This window comes from Phalaenopsis equestris, unplaced genomic scaffold (genome assembly GCF_001263595.1).
Source record: "Phalaenopsis equestris unplaced genomic scaffold, ASM126359v1 Scaffold000840, whole genome shotgun sequence".
Classification (NCBI taxonomy): Eukaryota; Viridiplantae; Streptophyta; class Magnoliopsida; order Asparagales; family Orchidaceae; genus Phalaenopsis; species Phalaenopsis equestris.
In genome coordinates, this window is record NW_018165280.1 from 3229474 (window position 1) to 3252526 (window position 23053).

The 23053-nt window shown below is 35.0% G+C and overlaps 1 protein-coding gene across 2 annotated transcripts; it reads right to left on the bottom strand.

Moving 5' to 3' along the window:
- Window positions 1–570: 570 nt before the first annotated feature.
- Window positions 571–23025, bottom strand: LOC110031747 (E2F transcription factor-like E2FE). 2 transcript variants are annotated; one of them, XM_020735117.1, is made up of 10 exons: window positions 22907–23025; window positions 22677–22797; window positions 22462–22539; window positions 22310–22363; window positions 22097–22196; window positions 21860–21930; window positions 4641–4713; window positions 4460–4521; window positions 3741–4128; window positions 571–956 (listed from the first exon to the last, which is right to left on the bottom strand). In XM_020735117.1, exons 1-10 carry the CDS (start codon window positions 22984–22986, stop codon window positions 838–840), a joined length of 1146 nt encoding a protein of 381 aa, XP_020590776.1. In that variant the 5' UTR covers window positions 22987–23025; the 3' UTR covers window positions 571–837. The 2 variants fall into 2 exon arrangements, with proteins under 2 accessions (XP_020590776.1, XP_020590774.1); XM_020735115.1 differs by having other exon boundaries at window positions 4460–4533.
- Window positions 23026–23053: the final 28 nt, after the last annotated feature.

Sequence of the window (23053 nt, forward strand, 5' to 3'; positions counted from 1 at the left end):
ACATTGTGGAAATCAAATCTAACATTAAATTGGAAAGAGATCTAAAACTCAACATTTCAACAAAAGTCAAGTCATAATGGCACAATAAACATAAAAATTATTTTAAAAAAAATTTAAATAACATATAAAAAATAAGCATATTTTAGCCAATTCAATATATAATTTTCAAATTTAAAATATTTTTTCTTGAATATTTAAAATCTAATTCTAAATAAAAATCTTTGTAACATACTATTTTAATTATCTTCTATATTTTAAATGCAAATCTTTTATTCATAAAAATCAAATCAAAATAAAAAAAAAAACAAAAAAAAATCAATTTTAAAACTAACTAGTTTATCAGAAGCTGTCTGCTTCACCAAGTTAACTTCAATTCTAACTAGTTTAGAGTAAAAGTAGTTTTAAGCCTGGATCAAACCGACTAAAAATCAGTCCTTTATTAAAGTCGATCAAACCAGGTGGTCCAATCCAGTTTTTAAGACCACAAATTTTGTAATTTTATGAAACCAACATCATACTTGATTCTATCAGTGGAACTAAGAAAACAAAGGAAGATTAGAATAGCTGATATAGAAGATTGAAATAGAAAACTTCCAAGCCATACTTAGGGAATAAAAGACTGTTCTTCCCATAGAGTAATTTTACACGCATGTCCATTGCTTACTAGCAATCACAAGTAGAAAAAACACATCATAAAGGACTATGCTGTATTGAGAAAATACAGAATTCATAGACCCCAAAAGCTAAAATTTCACAACACAAAGTTCAAGCGATCAATTCCTCGTCAGGAAGATCGGCTTAAAAGGGCTTGAAAAGATACATATGGCAGAATTACCTCTATGAATGCCCAATATGAACAGATTTCTTCAAGGGTTGCTGCGTATTATTTCCCCCGGTGATTTCTGCAAACCATGAATTATATGCCTCCATATAGTGTGAGAAGAGTTCATGCAAAGCTGTTGAAGATAGTTGAGAAGTTATAGCTTAAGAAGATATGGTAAAAGAAAAACAATAATCTGCGAAGAAACTAAAATGGCATGACTTGCAGAACAGAACAATCAAAGAATGATTTTTAATTTGTAAATGCTCATAGAGTTTGTCATAGTAACTATCCAGAGTAAAGGTCTAGGACAAAAACCAAAAGATTTATGGGTTTTTATATATATTGACAGAGTTCGGAATGAAAGAAAATTGCATCAAAAGATGCCGTAAAGATAACCAAATTGTTCAGATTAACACGACCGTAAAAGCAGGAAATAAATAGCATTTAGCTTGTTAAGAGCTCTTTAGATTGAGTTCCATTGAAGAAAACATGTTTAAAAAGTGGCTCTACAAGTAAATGTTGGGTAATGTGGAGACCCAGTCCACCGAAATTTAGATAGCTTCCTAATTAAGAATTTCACCTACCGCATCCCACCTACCGCTCTCATGGTTTCTATAAATAGTCTCTTTTGGCTTAAACGAGAAGCCAAGCCGAAGGCCAAGCCAAGTCCTCCTGAGAGCTAGGAGAAAGAGAAGAAAAGAGAGAGAGGAAAGGAGAGAAGAAAATAGAGATATTCTTGTAAACTTTGAGGCGCTCGACGGTGTAATTCATCGAAGAAATAAAATTCCCTACAGTTCCGTGGATGAAGGCAAATTTGTCGAACCACGTAAATCTGTGTGTTGCTCTGAGGTTTTTCTCCGTGCAATTTTACTCGTCCCATTTTTCGCTTTATTGACATCGTTTTTCACAACAAATAGTATCAGAGCTTAGGTTCGAATCTAAGGAAAAACAATAGGTGAAGACAAAGTGATGACATCGGGGATGATGTAGATAGAGGACTACCTCTATGAGAAGAAACTTCATCTTCTGTTACTGAAAAAGCGACCAGAAAAGATGGACGAGGAGGAATAAAATTTATTGGATCGACAGGTTTTGGGAGTCATACGATTAATCCTGTCGAGATTTATTGCCAACAACGTCATCAAGGATTGAACTATTGCATATTTCATTACGGATTTATCAGGTATGTATGAAAAGTAATCGGCGAATAACAAGATACATCTGATGAAAAAGTTATTCAACTTAAAGATGGCAGAATGTATCTGTTGCACAACACCAAAATGAGTTCAATACTATCACAAATCAGTTGTCATCTGTTGAAATTGATTTTGATGATGAGATATATGCACTGATATTGTTGGCTTCATTGTCAAATAGCTGTGATACCATGAGGATGGCAGTTAGTAGTTCTGCAGGTAAATCTAAGCTGAAATATGATGATATTCGTGATTTGATTTTGGTTGAGGAGATGCGCAGGAAGGATTCTAGCGAGGCCTCGTGTTCAAGTTCGGCGCTGAATGGTGAATGTTGATTCCAGAGGAAGATTAAAATCAAAGTCTGATCAGCAGACAACCTGCTGGAATTGTGGCAAGGCTAGCCACATAAAAAAAACTACAGGAATCCTAAGAAGAAAGAGAATGATGTCGCTAATGTTATAACTGAAGAAATACATAATGCACTATTTCTGGCAGTTCACAGTTCTCTTGATGACTGAATACTGGATTCAGGAGCTTCATTCCATACATGTTCCCATCGGGAGTTAATGAGAAATTATGTTACAAGTAACTTTGGGAAGATATATCTTGGCTGATAGAAAAACTCTGGATGTCGTGGAGATGGGAGATGTTGATATTACACTCCCTAACAAGAGAAAATTGACTTTGCAAAAGGTCAGACACGTTCCTGAGTTGAAGACAAACTTCATCTCTTCTGGGCAGCTTAACGAGGGTGATCATTCGGTAGTGTTCTCAGATAACACCTGGAATGTTACTAAAGAAGCATTAGTACTGACTTGGGGTAAGAAAACTGACACATTATATATGACTACAGGTTTTCTCAGGCGTGGACACATGAGTTAGAGGTGCATTGTAGGGAAGCAGAAGAAGATCAATTTCCTGAAAAGTGATAGAACACCAAAGGCAGGAAAACCGAACCTTATACAGACAAATGGTGGACCTTGTACGGACCTTATACAGACAAACGTCAAGACGCTCAACGGTGTAATTCCTCGAAGAAATAAAATCATCTGCAGCTCTGTGGACGTAGGCAAATTTGCCGAACCACGTAAATTTGTGTCGCTCTGGTGTTTTTCTACATGCAATTTTACTCATTTCATTTTTCGTTTTATTGCCGTCGTTTTTTCACAACAGTAAAGCAAAAAATATTTGCTAAAATATTAACAAATAAAAAAAATCTTAGATAAAAATAACCAAATGTAAAACATTAATCTTGCAATTCTAGATGAGAAGTTTATTGCCGAAAAAAAAAAAGATAAGACAGATATCACCAGTAATGGAAGAAACAGCAGCATAAATATTCATAAAATAACATATTCCATCATCATACCATATTCCATGATATTAACACTACTAGGGCAACATCACGAAGTCACTCTCCATTCATCCCTATCAAGTATAAAAAAGGTGCTAAGCTTTTTGTAGGACTTATATTGATATTGCCAGTGTACCAAAGTTTATTCATGATACTTTAAAATTATTTTTGTGATGCTTAAAGAGGTAATCACAACACAATCATCAACAAATTTGCCGCACAGTATATATAATAAGAATATAACTACAAAGGTTAATACTATTTTCCAAATCCAGAAAAAGAAAACAAGCTTTAAGAGAACCAAAAGCCAAGCCTAAATGTTTTTTGGGCGATGAGAATCAAATAAATCAACTCAGGGAAAACAAACCTTGGCTATGATAGGACGGCCGAAAAGAAGAGGCAAAGCTCTCGAAGTCTGAAATATTATCTTCTTTTTTATCAGTAATTTCTTCCTTGGCTGTTTTGGGAGGATTAAATGGACCAAACACAAAAGACTTGGAGCCCTGTAATTGCCTCTCTACTGCTTTGTTGCATTCCTTCAGATCATGGCTTAGAACTTGAGTTTTGATGGGCTTGTTTTCAACTGATGATAGCAATTTCGTCCTCTTGAAATCCACATTCGTTAGCTCTGTCCCAAACATTCTTTTGCCAGACTTCTGTGCGAAAGGAGGAATGGCAACTGTAACACCATCCACGCACTTCCCTTTGGTTCCCAACCATCGAAACGCTGGCTTCCTAGTGTCTGACTGATGTGTCTGAAAAAAGATGAAATCTTTTATTATGTATTATGGCAGGGGCATTTACATATATATATCAACCAATTCCTATGTATTTAAAAATCAAACAACTAATAAAGCTTACTTGTTACATTTATACCACTCAAACTTTCCATATCACATCAAAAACCATTTTTTTTTACTTTTAACTGGTGAAATACACATGTATATGTATAGGTAAAGTAGCCTATACCTAAAAATTGAAAGTTTAGATTTTAGATATATAAATGAATAGACATTGAACGTTATGTATGCAAATCTTCCTTTATGATATATATATCATTCTTCAAATGCAAAAGCGAAAATTTACCTTTTCAATGAGATTTAAGGACGATAGCACATTTGCAATGTCATAAAGCCGCCGAACCTTTGCTGCATTAGCATCTTAGAAATTGAAATTAGATCATTGTAATCCACATGAAAACATTTCTACTTGAAAAAGGAAACAAAACTAACACTCAAGAAAGAAAAGGGAAAAGAAAGTTTATTACTTCTCATATAAGACGGGTTCTGGCCATCACCAAGCAGCAGCTTTGCAGCTTCATCAAGCGATACCATTTCCGCCTGTTCAAAAGTCACAATTTTATTTGGGGTGGGAAGAGAATGGTGGAGACGATTCAGAAGCAATAATTATATGGACAACGGAGACAATCTCCAAAAGCTTGTAGGAAATAGTAGGACATGGCATCGCCCAAAAAAAATTTATGTAGTGCTCTAACATGCTGCACATTGGTTAGAAGAAACTCAAATGACAAGGTTCGAGCAGTCCGTTATCTGCCTCTATACATGCCATGCTCGGCAATGTGAATGCATCAAAGATGGCAGATAACGACGCACAACAACGTACAGATCAAGGTTGATTCACTTTAAAAACCACAGAACTTCACTAAATGATGCCTTCACTAGTGAAACGGACTTCATCGTTGGATAAGGAACATTGAAATCTAGCAAATGAGATCTAAACTCGATTCGATCGATTTGGGTGAGAATGTAACAAAAGCAACATATATGATTGATATAGCCAGACTGTAACAAAAGCAATATATATGATTCAGTATTGGATTGTCTCCACGATGGCCAATATAGCTCAAATGATGCCCGATTACTTAATAGACAATACCGATAATTCTGGAACATCGAATTTACCCACACAAAAAAGAAAAAAAAGAAAACAAAAGTACACCTATGTTGCTCGAGTACTCACAATGATGCATGCTAGAAAATTTGTGGCAGTAGAGTAATGGATTATAATCTTAGTGTTGCATGAGAATTCATGCACACAGATAAACGAAAAGAAATAAGTAGGCTGAGACCCTTTAATTTTTACGTGAAAAACTTTGAAAGGGTGAAAAACAATAGGGCCTAGCCCAATTGAAATAATTCACTATAAATGATGAGTTCAAAAGTTCATTCTTCTACTAATTAGGGAAGATAAAATTACAAAATTATATAACTACAATCTGACTGCATTTCTAGGTGACAACAAGTTGGAAGGGTTATTGATGATTGTTGTGGAGGTAATAATCTGTTATGAGTATTGTAGATGATTGCTCAGAAGTATTGATTGGTCAGAGAAATTGTAGTAAGTAGTTTTGGAAGTTGTGGACTATATTGGGCGCAATGACAAGTATGAATGACGTTCGTAGGCAACGGGTGCATGAGCGGGAGCTGCGCAAGCTGTGAACCACGTTGGGCATAGGGGTGAGTATGAATAACTTCCGTAAACCGCGAGGATCAGAGTCGGGAGTTGCACGAACTGCGAATCATATATGTCGTAGGGGTGACTATGAATGACGTTCGCAGGCTGCGGAGGCTAGAGTCCGGAGTTGCAAGGGTTGATATCCACATAGGTCATTGTTGGCACATGAACTGTAGTGATGAGCATTTCTCACATTCGGGAAAGGGATACTAAATTTTTTAAGTTACAACGTTCCCTAACGACGTCTGGTTGGTGGTGGTTGATGACGATTGATGGTGATTGACGGGGTCGACAGAGGTAGATGTTGATCAATGGGTGTAGAAAGTCAACAATGATCTACAAATATTGACGGTGGTTGATGTCTATCGGTCGCTATCGACGATGGTAGAGATGGTGATGGACTTCAGTTCCTTCTAAAAGCTTCAAGTTTTCTCTCGAAGCTCAAGCTCTCTCTAGGCTTCAGCCCCCCTCATGTGAGGAGTGAGGGTCTATTTATAATGTTCTAGGTTCAATTATTGCAAGAATATGAATCATTTTGATCGAACAGTCCGGATAGCTTTCATCAATTAGACAATGTTTAATGGGCATTCAGATGTCTTAATGATATCAAAATTGGGTGATCTAGTGTTTGTTAGATTCGTTTTGTCAAGACACTCGAATCGACTATAAACTTTTCAGATTCAGCAACTGTTTGTCCTTTCAAATATGTCTAAAAATTTTGCAAGAATGAGTTAATGACTTGATTTGGGCTTAATTTGTCTGGGATTAGACAGACTTTAATATCATTAGGTCAGTCTCATCGAGCCGGACAGTTTGACTATAAGTTTGCTTAAATTAGAGCTTTGGATTATTTTTTATCAAGATTTGAATATTTTTTGCTCAAAATGATGCACTGAGATTTGTGTCATGTTTTGAGATTTATGTCAAATGATAAAAATTTATTAGTGATATATCAAAAATCAATTGCAAAATTTCTCCGCACACAAAGCGAATGGCATGCAATTGGAAGCGCATGAAATTTAAAAAATTATAAAAAATATTCATAATAATAATGTTGAATTTAGATTTGCGTTTGAATCACATCAAAGAAATAGAGAGAGAAAGAGACGTAAAAAGAGTGAACAATAATCTATCGTAATAATTCGTATCATATTTATAAAATGAGTCTCCTATTATAAAGGAGATGGTACAAAATGATGAAATTACAGTTTTTTAATTTTGTTTTAAACAAGTTCGTAATTGGATGCTTCTGGCATTTTATATGTGCGCATGTCAACGAACAACATCCTGACTTGACGCGTTGACCTAAGCAGTTTCGAGTCGAAAGGATCAGTTTGATCGACCGAACTTGGTTGTTATGATGGGGAAACTGTGGAATCTCTTGGATGGCGCAGATGTTGTGACATAAAATCTTCCCTTGGATCAGTTCCCCATGTGGTTTGGCTATTGCCTCTTGTCAGTTTTCTGTTAATGATCAGCTCGGATGGCATTGCATCTAGCAAATAGTTTACGTTTAGGTCGTTTGATCATCTTTTTGTCTGCCCCAAAGCTCTATCTTTTGGCCTTATTGGCTTGACTATGACAACTTCACTTATGCGGACAAGTAGGTCCCACGATCTAGTAATGGGCCCACATTCATTATATTCTTCCCTTCTGGACCGTTAGATCTCTTCATGATCAACATTCGCACATTTTTATGTACATATTTTAATTATCTTGTTCTATTACCTCTAAGAAGTGACCCTACAGTAAGAATAAGTACATTTATTACAACAACAGATTGCATTATTATTAATTAATTACTTAATAATTGAGTTCTCTTGATTTCTACATATTTGATTCTTATAAAAAAGACGCGACGGGACTACTTCCCATTACCTGTTTACTCCACAACTTCTCCTTCCCATTACCTATTTACTACACAACTTCTCTCATTTGAATCATTTCGCTTCCGGGTGTTGTAATGGAGAACATACCATACCTCTGAGGATATATCCCCAAAAAAAAATCTAATATGTTTTTCCTTCATAAAATTGAAAGCACGAGGCAGCCTAGGAGGTGAATGGAAGAAGAAGAAGATCGTTAAGAAAATAAAAAGAGGTTGCAATCTCACAATAAGATCAAAAGGGGTCGTCGAATTCATTCTTCAACAACAAGCAGAGCAATGTTGAACTGACCACCCGACCCGCTGTTGTGCAAAACCTACCCGATGTCTAAGTTGGATCGGCTCATGGGTATGAGGAGCATCTGTCTTATTAGTTGATTTATTTTTTTTATGTCCTTTAACTTTATGTTATTTATTGGTGTAAATGACTAGACTTTGAGAGACCTGAGTTAGGATCCAGCCCTGGCTGGCATCGGCAAGAATCCAATTTAGGTGCCAACGATAATAGAATAGGCATCAGGCGAGGCGGACGATTCTCGAGTTGATCGCCTCTAAACATCTCCTAGGTCGCATGGTCGGCAGGCATCCATCGGGGAAAGTAATTGTGACTTGTCGGCTCGTGTGGAGAACATGGAAGACGCGGGGGCAACTCTTAGTAGGAGGTTGTCGGACAAGAGATCCTTGATGATCTAGACCTAGGCCAAGTCAAAATGGTTGGGTCAAGTTAGGTCTGAGGGAGAATTGTTTTGTAGGAGTTTGCTTAGATTGGGTATGTCCTGGTTTTAATTTAAAATAACCTTTTTTTTTCAGAATAATATTGTTTTCTTGATTTACAGAAATGAGAAAATAGGCTTTTCTATTTAGGTAAAAAAATTTTATATCTAATATAAGGGAATTCCAAGGAATCCCCATGAAACGAGAACTTAAAAGAACTATTTGGGAGACTAGAGCACAAAACCCTCCCACTATTACAACCATTTTAGGCCAAGCTGTTTGGCGGTTGATTTACTTCCTCGGGGATGTGTCAATGACCTTTGCTGATTTAATTAAGAGGGAGATATTCTTGATCTAGTGGATGAGCTGCCATGGGATGTTGGAGTTCTTATGTAGGATCTGGATGAGTTGTAAGGCATCATACTCCATATGTATGTATTTGAACTGTAATGATATTGCTAGCTTCAGGGCCCAATAGACTGCAACAAATTCAATCTCTAAAACATTGTTTGTAGTCACTGGTGATTAAAAGAACCAAAGACAGCTTCTATTTTGATCTCGGTAGACATTTCCAATTCCAGCTGAAGCTTGAGAGAAACTTCCATCAGTGTTGATCTTAACCCATTGTTGAGTAGGTTTTCTTTATATCACTTTTTGTATTGCATGTGTCTTTGGTGAACCAGCCACCCAAAAAGTTTGATGGAAAATTTTCCTAAACCTAGTTCTATGGGAGATGTCGTTATAGATAGCCACCTCTGATACAGTCAGATTTTCATGTTTAGCCTTGTTTTTAGCCATCCATAAGAGTCGTGCAATGATTACGGGGATGTATTGTTGTTGTTGATCCTTTGAGTCATTCTAGCATTCTTCTATACCGATTGTAACCCATAGATCTCAACCTCAGAACTTCAAGGGTTTTAGTCCAAACAACTCCAAAAGTTCAACAAGTGATAAATATGTGATTTAGGCTCTCCTCCTCCTTATAGCATAGGTGACACTTTGAAGCATCTCTCAACCCCTTCAATTTTAGGATGTCATCTGTAGGTGAGAACCTTTTCATAAAATAGATATTGAAGATGTTAACATTTTGTCTCAGATTAATTTGCCCCAGCTCATTTTTTGTCATCTGAAGGAAGATCTGAAAATGAATTTGTTTATAGATTGGCTAGCATGATTTTTCAGGATTATTTTGTCTCATTTTTCAGGATCTATTGGAATTGCTTGGATTTGATGAATAGTTTCCTTGTGTACCACTTGCCTAAGGAGTTCTCCATCCCAATTGTTGCCAGTCCATAAGTCTGAAACTTTTTTGTCTTTTGTTGCACTATTATTGTCTATGTCATTGATTTTCTCATTCACCAACCATGTGTCAAGCCAGAAATAATATCACCCTTTCCCATATCTCATATGAAGAAATTTTCAGCATGTTGTCTTACTTGTAGAAGATTCTTCCAATGTTTAGAATCCCTGAGCCTTTGTTAAACCTTGCTAGGATGAGAATATGACGTACTTACCTCACATGAATTTGGCCCATAATGAATTTTGAGCTTTAAATTTAATCCACTGCTCACAGTAGAAAACATAGCTAATCTGTTGGAAGTTTTTAAAGCCCAAACCACCTGCTTCCAAAGGTTTGCAAATTTTATTTAAACTAGATCAATGCATTTGTTTATGCTGACCCTCCCAAAGGAACTTGTTGAAAGTTGTTTCCAGCAATCTTTGTGTACTTGTCTTCATTTTTACCATTTGTTAGGTATAGAGAGGGAAGGAGGTGAGAATGCTTCTACGAAGAGTGATTATGCCTCCATTGAGCAGGAAAGAACCGGTCCAACAGTTCATTTGAGCTGGCATGTTGTTCACCACTACATCATATTGTGTTTGTTTTCTCCTGTCTTTGATGAGTTGTATGCCCAAGTACGTGAGTGGAAGATCTATCTTTTTTAATCCAGTAAATTCTTTGATCCAATTCTTTACATGGTTGCTCATTTTATTGTTGTTTAGAATTTGAAAGTTTTCTTTGTTGAACCTCATGCCTGCCACATCTCGGAAGCTATCTAGTAATGCTATGATTTTCTTCATAGCTTGTTTGCAACCATTGGTGAACACAATTATATCATCGGCATAAGCAAGGTGGCTAACCACACAGTTGGCCCTATGTTGGTTGATCCACCTAAAAATAACCTATTTTTAATGCATGTTTTAAAAGTTTTTTATGTACATTTTTTATGATTTGCACTTTAAAGAAAAGTATTGTATATGTTTTTTTATTTCATGAACATGAAATGGATATTTAGAGAAAATGAAGGAAAAATAGAGCAAAAATTGAAGATTTTTGTGGCACTATAGCACTACCGGTCGGCATCATAGCGCCATAGAAGAACAAGATGGGCTTTGCAACGCCCCAGACTGGTGTTATAGCCCCAGTGACTATTTTTCTAAAATATACATTGGATTTGGTTGAATTGAGAGGGGGTTTGAAGTTGATTATTTTGTTTTATATTTAATGAAAATGATTTAATCGAATTTAGAGATGTTTTGGAGCCTTATAGTGAATTAGTTTTTTCATATTTTTTGTTCAAGTGTAAGTGTGAGTTTGTTTTAGTTTGAAAAAGCTTGGAGATTACTTAAAGGAAACTCCATAAATTTACTTGAGGAGAATACATAAAGGACTTTGCATTTGTTTTTAACTTTTTGTTGTAAGACTTGAATTTCAATGCAAATGTTTTGTTTTTGTTTAATTACCATGAATTCTAAAAATGAGACTTAATCTTGGGGGATGAGAATGATTTAAATATTTCTTTTTATTCTTAAAAATTATGATGGTATTTTCACTGAATCTTCATTTACTTTACAAACTGACTACTTGTGATGTTAAAATCCATTGAGAAACATAATGACTTGAGAGGGTTATGATTTCACCTAACTAGTGGATACCACACTTCATTCTAGACAGACTCATTGATATCATCTAAGGGGAAGTGCAAATTAATAGGGAGATAAGTTTTGATGGGCATAGAGTTGGTTAGTTCTAGAGTGACAGACAAGATTTTTATCAATTTGGCTTAAGGTTTAGTACCTTGACGCTTTTATTAGGTCCTGATGGTGGCATAGGCTTAAAGTCATCTAGAAGTGAGAGGCTATATAGTTTTGATGTGGAATCAAGATGTTAAGGAATCGATCTTAAGTTAGCTAATATTTTTTACTAGCACCAAGAGGGGATAAAGAATAAGGTATGCTTTTTATTAGTCACAATATATCAACTGTCTTAAATCATTTGAATCCTACATAAATTAAAATCTCTTTTCAAGGAAAAATGTTTTTCATAATATCCAAACTTGTTATATATTGTTGAGTTGTTCATTTGTTGTTACTTTTTTTTAACTCTTTAGTAGCAATTTTTAGTAAACATATCATTTTATACCTCTTATCTATTTAATTTACAATTTAAATAGAATTTTTGTAGGTTTATTTTAAGAATTATCATTTTTCTCGTGGAATCAATACTACGATTTTTAAAGAAAATCTTATATTACTTGAAACGATATGTATACTTGTGTAACACCCCTAGTGTGAAAATCTATTATAAATCATTACATTTGGTCACACTAGCCGCTATATATAATTTGAGACATTTTCTGACAAAATTAAGGAGATTAAAAAACACAACTAATTACAGATCAGGTCATTGGTATCCGATGCAGGGAAAGTTTTGATGGGCTTGATTAATCATTCTTGACAAGTAGTCAAATGGCAGGATGAAAATAATTGGAGAGAGAGAATCCCTTGTTTGATACCTCTCCCAGCTTTGAAGAATCCATGACATTCCCCATTAATGAGAATGTTATAGTGAGCATTGGTCAGCCATTTATTGATGAGATTTCAAAAAACCCTGCTAAAGCCTCTAGCTTCCAATACCTTTAGTATGAAATCCGAACTTATTGTATCATATGCCTTCATTAAATCCAACTTTAGGATAATATTGTTACCCCTGCAAGGATTGTTAATGTCTAAAAACATCTCATGTGCCAATAGAATATTGACAGTTATACCATCTCTCTTGTACAAAAGCTGATTGTTTTGAGGTGATGAATTTATTCAAGTGTTATTGTAGTCTACCCACCATAATTTTACTAATAATCTTAGTAACAAAGTTTGTGAGAATAATTGATCTGAAATCATGCCAAGTATCCTTTCTATTTTCCTTTGGGATTAAAACCATAATTGTGGTTGTGAAGTATTTAGCCAAGTCAGCTCCAATGAAAAGCCTTTGGACAACAACTTCCGCATCCTTTTTTATCACTTCCCATGCTTTTTTATAAAAATCATTTATGTATACATCAGGGCCTGCAGTTTTGTTGTTGTCAATGGTGTCCAGTGTCCTGTTGATCTCCATTTCATCTGGTACATGTGTTAGGCTGAGATTGTTGGCCATGTCTCTTCCCTCTTCAAAGAAGGACTGAAACACTTTGTGATGATTTGAGGGAGCGTATGTCAGCAGATTTTCAAAGAAATCTAAAACACTTTTAGGAATTTGGCGCGGGAGGCTTGATTTTCAAGATTGCATTGAACTTCCTTATGTATTTAATTACTACATGGTAGTATTTTGAGTTTTTATCACTCAATAACATTTTGGCGACAGTTGCCTTTTGTTGTAAGAATTGCTCTTCAGTATTGATAGCCTTCAGCAACAAATTGTTTGCCTCCATGAGCTCCATCTCCTTATCACTTCCACTAATTATTTCTTCCTCTAACCTTGCCACATTATGTTCAGCTTGAGTAACCATTTAGTAGAGATTCTCAAATGTATCCCAGTTTCATTTCTTCGGTAACCTTGCCATTTTATTTTGAAGTTTCCAAAACCTACATAAAGGATCTACATTTTCCACATAGGGTTCAGACAGCCATGTTCTTTTAACCACTTCCATGAAATCTTAATGTTTCGACCATACATTATAGTATCTGAAGCATGGCTTGGATGTTTTCTCCACCATAGTAATTGTGAGCAGTAAAGCACTGTGATCTGAACCACCCAATGTTTGTTTGCCAAAAATCTGTAAAGTCTTTCAAATATCTTCCCTCTTTTCCATGTGAATGGAGAGCCTTAAAACCCTAAGTCAAAAAGTCCTGCTGCATCAATGTTGTTTGAGAAGTTCAACATATTGTTAAGATCAGGTAATATGCCTCCCATTTTTCAGTAGGACTTGCAATGCTATTAAAATCTCCTCCAATTATCCAGTTACTTGGGATATTCTTGCTAAGATGAATCAAATTTCCCCTTAAACCTGCTTTCTCAGAATTATTGCACCCTGCATATATGAATGTTGCACTGCCTTTGAGTTGATCAAGTGTGAAATCTAAATGGACAAATTGATAATTGTCCAAAAGAATTCTACAATTGATCTACTTCCTACAGAATACCCAAATCTTATTGTTGAGATTAGTGAAGAAGTTAAAGCCATGGAGCTTTCTAATAATATTATGCTAATTATTGCAAACCATAGGTTCTAATAAAGCTATCACCCAAAATTTGTAAACCCTGTTTAAATGTAGTAATCTGCTAAGGAAATCAGGGCTAGCAATTTCCCTAACATTCCAGCACAGAATGTTAATCATGGTGTAGTGAATTCCCAGCTCTAGTAAGAGGGAAGAAACCTTTTGATTAGAAGATGAACCCCCAGCAACTATAATATTGTCTTCTACTAAGTGTCTCAGTTCTAAAGTGCCTCTTCTTTTCCTTCTATACTTTTGTATTTCCCAATCATCCTCTAGAGATTGTCTACCCCAGCCAGCACATCATCATTAACTTCAATCGGTTCAGTATCCTCCATCTGTTGTGCCCCTGGGTAGTTGTTTCTTGGGGAATAACTTTTACCACTGGTTTTCTCAATGGTTCAATATGACTCTGAGGCATTGTAGTTTTCTACAAATGTGATCATACCATTTCTTCCAATTTGTTCTTATCTGGGAGTGTTTCTAGTGTTGTCACCCTTTCTTCTACTTGTATAATGTTGTTGGTATCAGGGAAATCCAGGGAATCTTCCTCAATATTTATGTTATCTGGTTGTAGTTCGAAAACCCCAGCATGTTCTTCATGTTCAGCGCATGTGCTAGTTTTAGGGGCTTCCAATATGTGCCTTTGATTCACATCCTCTCCTTCCATCTCAGGTAGAGGAATTGAAAATAGGGCTTTTATTTATATCAGCATCTATATGATTCGGAACATTAGGTTTAAGTTTAGGATGGAGCCTGAAACATTTATCAGGAGTATGTCCAAACATTCTACGGTTATCACAGTAGTATAGCCTTTGTTTCATAAAGATGGGCTGTCAATAACCATTATAGACAATTCCTAGCCAAATTTCCTCCACCTCAGGGAGGGTAACATCTCTTTCCACCAATATTCTTACCTCAGAAGGTCTTGAGAGATTGAATGTTGAAACATTCAGTTTCATAGGTCTGCCCAATACTGAGCCAATTGAGAAGAGCGCTTAATGATTGTAAAGTCGTAAATTTAGCATTGGCAGTCTAAACCAAAAAGGAACAATTGGTGTTTCCTGCGTTGGGCTAAATCCAGTGGACCACTTTAGCACTTTCATATATTTTTCATCTATTTTTTTGTATTTCTTCTAAAAAATCCTAGAGTAATCTTCCTCCTTTGTGAGTTAAATTATAACGTGTATGTCATCAAACAGCTCTACTTTTCACTTTCCCACCAATTTGAAGTCTTTAAATACCTTCCTAATGAGTTCCATCTTTGGATGTCCAAACTGAAAGTTGCCAACCATTGTAAATTTGCAGTTATCAGCAAGAGTGGCCACCTCACCTTCAGAGAAAATAAATGTTGGTTTACCACCCTTTTTAGATGCTTTTCTGATCTGTGCGAAGCTAGCTTTACCATCTAGAGAATCATGACAACTTTCAGGAAAGACCAAATTATCAGCAATCACAGTATTTGAACCAAAATTCTTAGCCACAATGTCAGCAAATGATGACCTGCTTAATGTTTCTTCACCGATTGGGGCAGTTGAGGCCATTTTAAATGAAACAGCAACTCAACTACAATCAACTTCAACCGAGCATCTGAAGTCTCAAACAGCTCAGACTAGACTTCAAATTGAGCTGTTCAACCGAGCATCTGAAGTCTCGAACAGCTCAGACTTCGCGATAGTGGGTGTTTAGGCGTCAGATGTGCACTTCCAAACCAAGAGCTTGACGCTTAGGTGCCAACCACGGGATGCCTAGGCTCCCAAAATTGTAATTGGCAGTTGCAGCAGTTCAGAGTTTGAGATCAAGAGAAGAAAATATAAGAATGGTGGAGAAGAAGTTTGAAAGGCTTTTTGTTCAGTCTTCTTCTGTCCTTACAGTGGAAGAAAATTCTGGAGAAGGATATAAATCTAGCAACGAGGTTAGAAGATTTAAAGCAAGATCAAAGAGAGAGTTGGTGAGATTGAGAGATTGAGAGTGTGCTTGTAATTCATCTGCATTTGTTGGAACTAATGGAGATAAGTATTCTGAGTTTTTGTGTTTGTTCTTTTTAAGAAACAATTCTGAGACTCTTATATATGAGTTTAGCTTTTAATTCAATGTTGATGTTGGTTAAATTTGGCATGCTTTGTCGGTTGCTTTAAAAATATTTTAAATTTAATATCTGAGTTTGGGGGAACTTTAATTTAAACGATACCGGTTAAGATCACACAGTTTCATCATCTCGACATCACTATTTTTTTTTTAGTTTACTTAGTTCAAATAAGTCGTTAAGCTCATCTAAATTGGAGAATTCTCGTTAGCAACCGTAGGTTATTTCATTCGAGAAATCCTTGTAAACAACAATAGATTATCTCACTGGAGTGGATTCAGTGCTTTGAAGAGGTTTAAAAGGGTGTTAATAATTTTGAAAGTGTATTTTGTTATTTTTGATTTGCAAGTAAAGGGTACATGATAAAGTAAAGAGACAGTAGATCAAAGTAGTGAATACTGCAGTAAATAAGTTATAAATACATATCTAGAGGTTATAAAGTTATAAAGTTGTCAAGACCGCAGCAAAATAGTATTTCTAGTTATAAAGTTGGTTATAGTTGAATGATACCAACACACCTGAGATGATGAAAATTCATAGGCATCTTGACCAGAAGTGTTATTCTCAATGTCTAGTTTAGTCCATCTATTTGAATTTCTTGTAGAGTATAAGTGTGTTTCAAAATTATAACTTCACCTCCATCTAGCAACCTGTCTTAGTTTTTTCCTTTAGTATAAGAATTCCTTCAAACTCAAACAACTTTAATCCAATCTTTCCAATCTGTGTTTCGAATTCAAAACTCCAAATTTGAACTCTTTAAACAAGCACTCAATTTCATCACATCGAACTTGTTACCAATCCTTTCCAATCTCATCAATAATAATTAAATATAAACTTTTCAACCACCACCAATAATTCAATCGTTTGGGTAAACCTTTCTCTCTGGACTGTTAAATCCCCTTGTATGAGTCTTTTCATGACATTAGCATAGAACTGCAAGTCTGATCCCTTTGAGCTTAATTCTTTCAAAACTCCAAATTTGTATCTTTCCTTTACCTTCAAAATCTCAACCTGAGGGTTCCCTCACCTTCAAATCTCAAATTTGAAAGCCCATCCTTGCAATTTGAATAACATGGGTCATTACATTAATCAAGAGTTTTATTTATGGCTCGTGGCTCTAAAAATATAATTAACTATGAGGAATTGCCCTTGTAGGGACACTAGACCTCAGAATAAAATAAGCATTATCTTGCACTCGTGAGATAAAGAAAAAATCTTAGTTCTATAGATCCACAAAGATTTTCATCATCCAAATGATTAGGCGCATTTCAAGGTAGTATTTCCTCACATCGGGGAGGTATATATTTTTTTTAAATGTTGTGTTTGATCATTTAAATAGAAGTTTTTTAAAGTTCTATGGTGGACACATCAACACAAAAATCCCCATCAATAATAACAGAGAAAGATCCGAGCTCAGAACAAAGAGAAAAATGACCTTGCATCAATATTAACATATGATGAATAACCAAATACTCTTATGTGAGATAAATTTACCTCTTTGTTACTCTTAATTTTTTTTTCAAGTAAGCCTTCATTCAATGGTATTGAGAAACCACAATTTATCAAATAAGCTACAATATTTACAACTTCTGCCCAAGTACACTTTCATTGAGTGTTGCTTAAATGAATTTTGGTACAATTTATGAGAATATTTGAATCAAAATACTATGATGAACAGAGATATTACTTTCAATGAAATGAAAATGTACAATAACATAAACAGAATTCGAGATTATCCATCACTTACTTTTGAAGATTTCTCTCAATATGTTGAGATAGAAGGAAAAAATAATCAAAAATTTTGAGAAAACAAAAATGCTCAAATCTAATGAAGCACAAAAAAACATCTCAAACACTTACTACATAAATAAAAAATGTCCACCAAAATCATTCAGCCGATATAGAGATTCTCCTTTATATTATTTATTATTATTATTGACTAATGATAGTGAACCAAATTGTTATGAAGAGCCAAACAACTTAAAAAATTGAGGGTTTATTATGGATGATGAGCTGCAATCACTAGGGTCAAGTCAGACATCAAATTTAACATAATTGTCAAATGGCAAAAAGACACTGCACAACAAGTAATTTTCTATATAAAAAAAGAGTCGGATGATAGCAAACTCTAAAAGGTGAGGCTTATTGTAAAGGGGTTTCAAAAAAAAGAAATGAGTGGACTAATTAGAGATATTTTCCCCTATAGTAAAAATGACAACTATTAAAGTTGTGTTGAGCTTAATAGAAGATGAAGAACTACATATAGAATAAACGGATGTGAAGAGGCTTCATACATGTTGACTTAGAAGATGAATTATATATGATACAGTCACATGGATATGAAACTCCAAAAAAAGAAGACAATGTCTGCAGATACAAGAAGGGCCTTTAAGGTTTGAAATATGTCTCAAAACAGTGGTACAAAAGATTTTAAAGGTTTATATCGAATAACGGATACCTGAAGTGTCAAGCAAATCATTATTGTTTCATAAAACATTTTTATTTTTATTATTATATTATGCTTCTTTTGTATGTGAATAACATATTGATTGCAAGAGCAGAAGGAAAAAGATCAGAGACTTGATGGTACAACTATCTAAGAAGTTTGAGATGAAGGATTCAATTTCAACCGAGAATAACCTCGGGATGAGAATTAGCAGAGACAAGAATGCAGGAACATTAAATTCATCTCAGGCAAAATACGTTGAAAAGGACTTACACAAATTCAGCATGAGTGAAACAAAACCAATTTACATCTTATATAATCACTATAAACTATCTAAAGAACAATTGCCCAGGTCTGAAGTAGAACATTACAAACGAAAAAAAGCTTTTATGTTTCAGTTCTTGGAAGATTGATGTATGTGATGATCTATACAAATCCAGATATTACACATGTAGCAGAGTGGTCAACAAGTACGTGGGTAATTCAGGCACACATCATTGGAAAGCGACGAAATGAACTTTCATATATATGAGAGGAACAATCAACAATGCACTTTATTTTAGAAGTGTGGGAATTAATCTACGGGTATATTTAGATTAAGATCTAGTAGAAGATATTAATGATAAAAGTACAGTAAAATACATACTCACATAGAAGACACAAAGATGAGTTGAGTTTCCAGGTTACAAAAAATAATTACACTTTTTACCACATAAATTGAGTACATAGATATCACTAAGGCTAGCAATGAGATGATGTGGTTGTAGGGCTTCATGACAAAATTTAACGAGAAATAAAGGATTGGAAATCTCTATATTGATTGTATAAGTGTTATTCATCAAACAGAGGATGATACATTTCATGTCAATGCAAATCACATATAGCTAAGGTATCACTTCATTCATTCACTCCTAAAAGATGATTAGTTTTCTTTGGAGAAGATACGCAACTCAGTAACGTTTAGATATATTAACTAAAGTTGTTACAACTGAAAATTTGAAGCTATGTTTGCCTTCAGTTGAAATTCAAAAAGGGAGAGATTGAGAGTTGAGTCACGCTACAATTCATTACTATGAAGAGTACAAATTAGAGGAGAGAAATTGATTACAATCAATCTCCAAGTTAGGTATTGTTGCGTGAAGCTTGATTGTGTAAAGGAGGGGGGCCCAAGCTCCTAGTTGGGCATCCCAGCACGTGGTTGGGCGCCCCAACACGTGATTAATTCATAATTCTTGATTTGTACCTTTTCCAAGCTCATCGCACTTAAAAAAATAGTATATTCATATTTTTCACATAAAAATTAATCAAATCATACCAACCAACATAAGGCAAATAAAATTTGTTTAAGGAAGTTAAGTTGTTCAATCTTTTTGAGAAATGAATCAACATACTTGACCAAATCAAAAGATGGAAACAAAAAAGTGAAAAAAGCAAAAAAAATGAATTGCAAAAGAGCCATTTTAAATTTGATCGCAGGATGATCTCCTTGGATATTTATGTCCCCTGTTGGATTAAGCATATAATGATATAAAGTGTCCAAAATTTATGTATCACTTATACAATAAAGTAATTAAACTAATAAGAAATCATATAATTATCAATATATGCTTCTAAAATAAAAACAAAAAGTTCTACTTGACAAGCAAGAAGCCAAGCTACATATTTCAAAAGCATAATCCGAAGCAAGATTTACAAGTCACTTAAACTCAAAAATCCTTCTAAGGAAAGTAAATTTGATTTTACAACACCTAAGAGAGAAGCTCATGCATTAAGATAAGAGGGCTTGCCATACTTTGTAATTTTTCAAACTCTCACCCATCGAGCTTTGTAATTGTCCGAACTCTCGCCCATCAAGATATTGTTTGTTTGGCCCGGTGGTCTCACGGTTTTGTCCCATTGAAGTAACTTCCTAAGTGGTCACCCATCTTGAGATTGCTCCGGCACAAGTTTATTTAATTTTGGAGTTTCTAATGAAATTACAATCATTACACCAAATTGTGTCTGGATGTTTAAGAGTTCAATTTCATCCTAATTAAAAAGTTTTACAATCTCCCCCACTCAAGTAACTATTTCCTCACCAATTTTCTTAGCTTGCAATCATCCACTAAGCATATAGAATTCTAGAACCCCGACAAATTCAAGAGGTAACTACCACCATATAACACTGTCAAATCTAAGGTTCAAGATGTGGCACCCATAGCGCACCACTTTGTTATGTAAGACACTTAATTCTCATCCTCAAACTGGTGATGCTCTGATACGATTTAAAATAGTCCAAACTCTCACTCATCAAGATATTATTCGCTTTGGCATAGTGTCCTCAAGATTTTGTCCCATTAGTGTAACTTCCCAAGAGGTCACTCATCCTGAGATTGCTTCAACAGAAGCATGCTTAAAATCGGAATTTCATCAGAAATTTTTAAGAATTAGGCTTCATACTACATAAGGGGTTTCACATACTTTTCATAAGTGAATTTTGTATAATTTTGATTAAGGGATAAGCCAACATGGACTATATGAGTTATGTATAAACCAATTCAAGGATAAGCACGTAAAAAATATTTCAATTTAAGGAATTATTACAATTCACAACATAATAACAAACAATAATGATAAAAAAATAAATCGCTTATGACACTTGAGCCTAAATTAAACACATTCTTGTCAATCATTCATGGCACCAATCTGGCTAAAAGATTTAGATGTCCTTTATGGCAATGTAGTGTTTATTTTATTCTTTAGAAAGCATAAGGGTAGTTATTTTAACATTTCTTGTATTCATAAGCAAAATTATCTTGTAACATTTTCGCGCTTCTTGTTTGGAAAAAAATCACATTGCTTGTTATACTAACATTATATGAGTGTCTCTTAGTGACATTACAGTGCAATTAATTGAGAGGCATGTTACTTATTCACTTTGCAGCATAATTGACAGCTACATAGAGATGAACAGTGTCATCAATGAACTAATACCTCCCATTATTAACAAAACTACCTCAAACAAGGACGACTTCATTTGAAAAGACATGTTCAGTGCGACCTACGTCAAACATCAATATAAGATAAATGCTTTAGTCAGTCATCCCTTGAGCTCATATAACTATTTCACACAGCCATCTAAAGCATTTGTGCAATTGTGTGACTTTTCGGCAGGTCATGACATACTTAATGACACAAGAAACATGCCCGCAATTTAACAACTTGATATATTTCTCATAAGGCATTATATATGCACATTCTTATAAATAATTGCGTGAATTCCTTTAACACCCAAACACTCAGCAATCAGCAAACCATGCGCAGCATGATCCATGCAGGTTTCCACAAAGTATGACTTAATGAATTAATATTATATGTTCAAGCAATTAGTAGGCATTATAGTAATCTTACATTACTGCTGAGTAGGAGTTTCACAAAATTTTGTGTGAGCTGCCCAAGGGATTTCTCCTTTCTTTCTGCAACTGCAAGAATAATAGATGAAGTGAATGATAAGAGCAGACAACATCTAGGAGCATGCCCTATAAGTATCTTCCACTTTCATCATCATAAACATGCATAATGTATAATTCAATTTAGACAAATAAAACTAAACCCTTGATAAAAAAACATATATACGTGAAGGCATACCACATTTAGACTTCGCAGCAGTATCATTTGTACAGAACCTTCCTTCCCCGTAATCATCATTGTGATCAAAAGATTTGTCATCTTCTTCATCGTCTGAAACCTTCAATTTTGCAATAAAAATTCGAAGTGATCAATAAGCTAGAAAACATTGATTACAAAACGCTTGGTAATTGTAACCCCAAAAAAAATAATAAAAAAAAAACAATGACATACTTTTGCTGAAGAGAATTCCAAAGAAGATGCATTATGCTCTTTAGCAGTCCCTTCCTAATGTACGTACAGAAAAAAAACAATTTTTACGTGAATTCAAAAAAAAACTTAGTCAATGAATTACACTCAGCAATTAACACATTGGATTCAAGAACCTTGAGTTGTTCAAGGGTAATAGGTATCCCTTTCAACCCTATCCACAAATATCTATTCTTAGCCTTCCTCGTCAAAACCTGTAAAAAAAAAAAAATCTTAATAAAGCTCTAATTCTAACTTCAGGCAATTGGAGCTGAAATCAACGACACGAGAGAATAAAAATATAACTTGTTCGCCTAGCATAAAGGAAAATGATCGAGAGGGAAAATCTCACCCCAATGCTCTCCATCACATTCACAATATCGTAAATCCTCCTCCTTTCAACCCCCAGCTTCATGGCGGCATCATCCAAGCACACAGTTTCCACATCGTCTTTGTTGTAAAGAGATACAAAACTAGCCAACAATAGAAGCAAAAGTTCATCAATTAATAAGAAAGAGATTAGATCCTACAATCGGACATGGAGATTGAGAAGAAAATAGATTGAAGGATCGGTCCATTTACTTAGAGCAGAGAAGACCCAAAGATTTCTGCTTCCGGCTGTAGGCATGGTGCCTACTGCCAGAATCGCTCTTCTCTGCCATGGATTTGCAGGAACTTGGGGAGAGAGAAGGAATGGAGAAGGAAAAAGTGGATTTTAATGAATCGGAA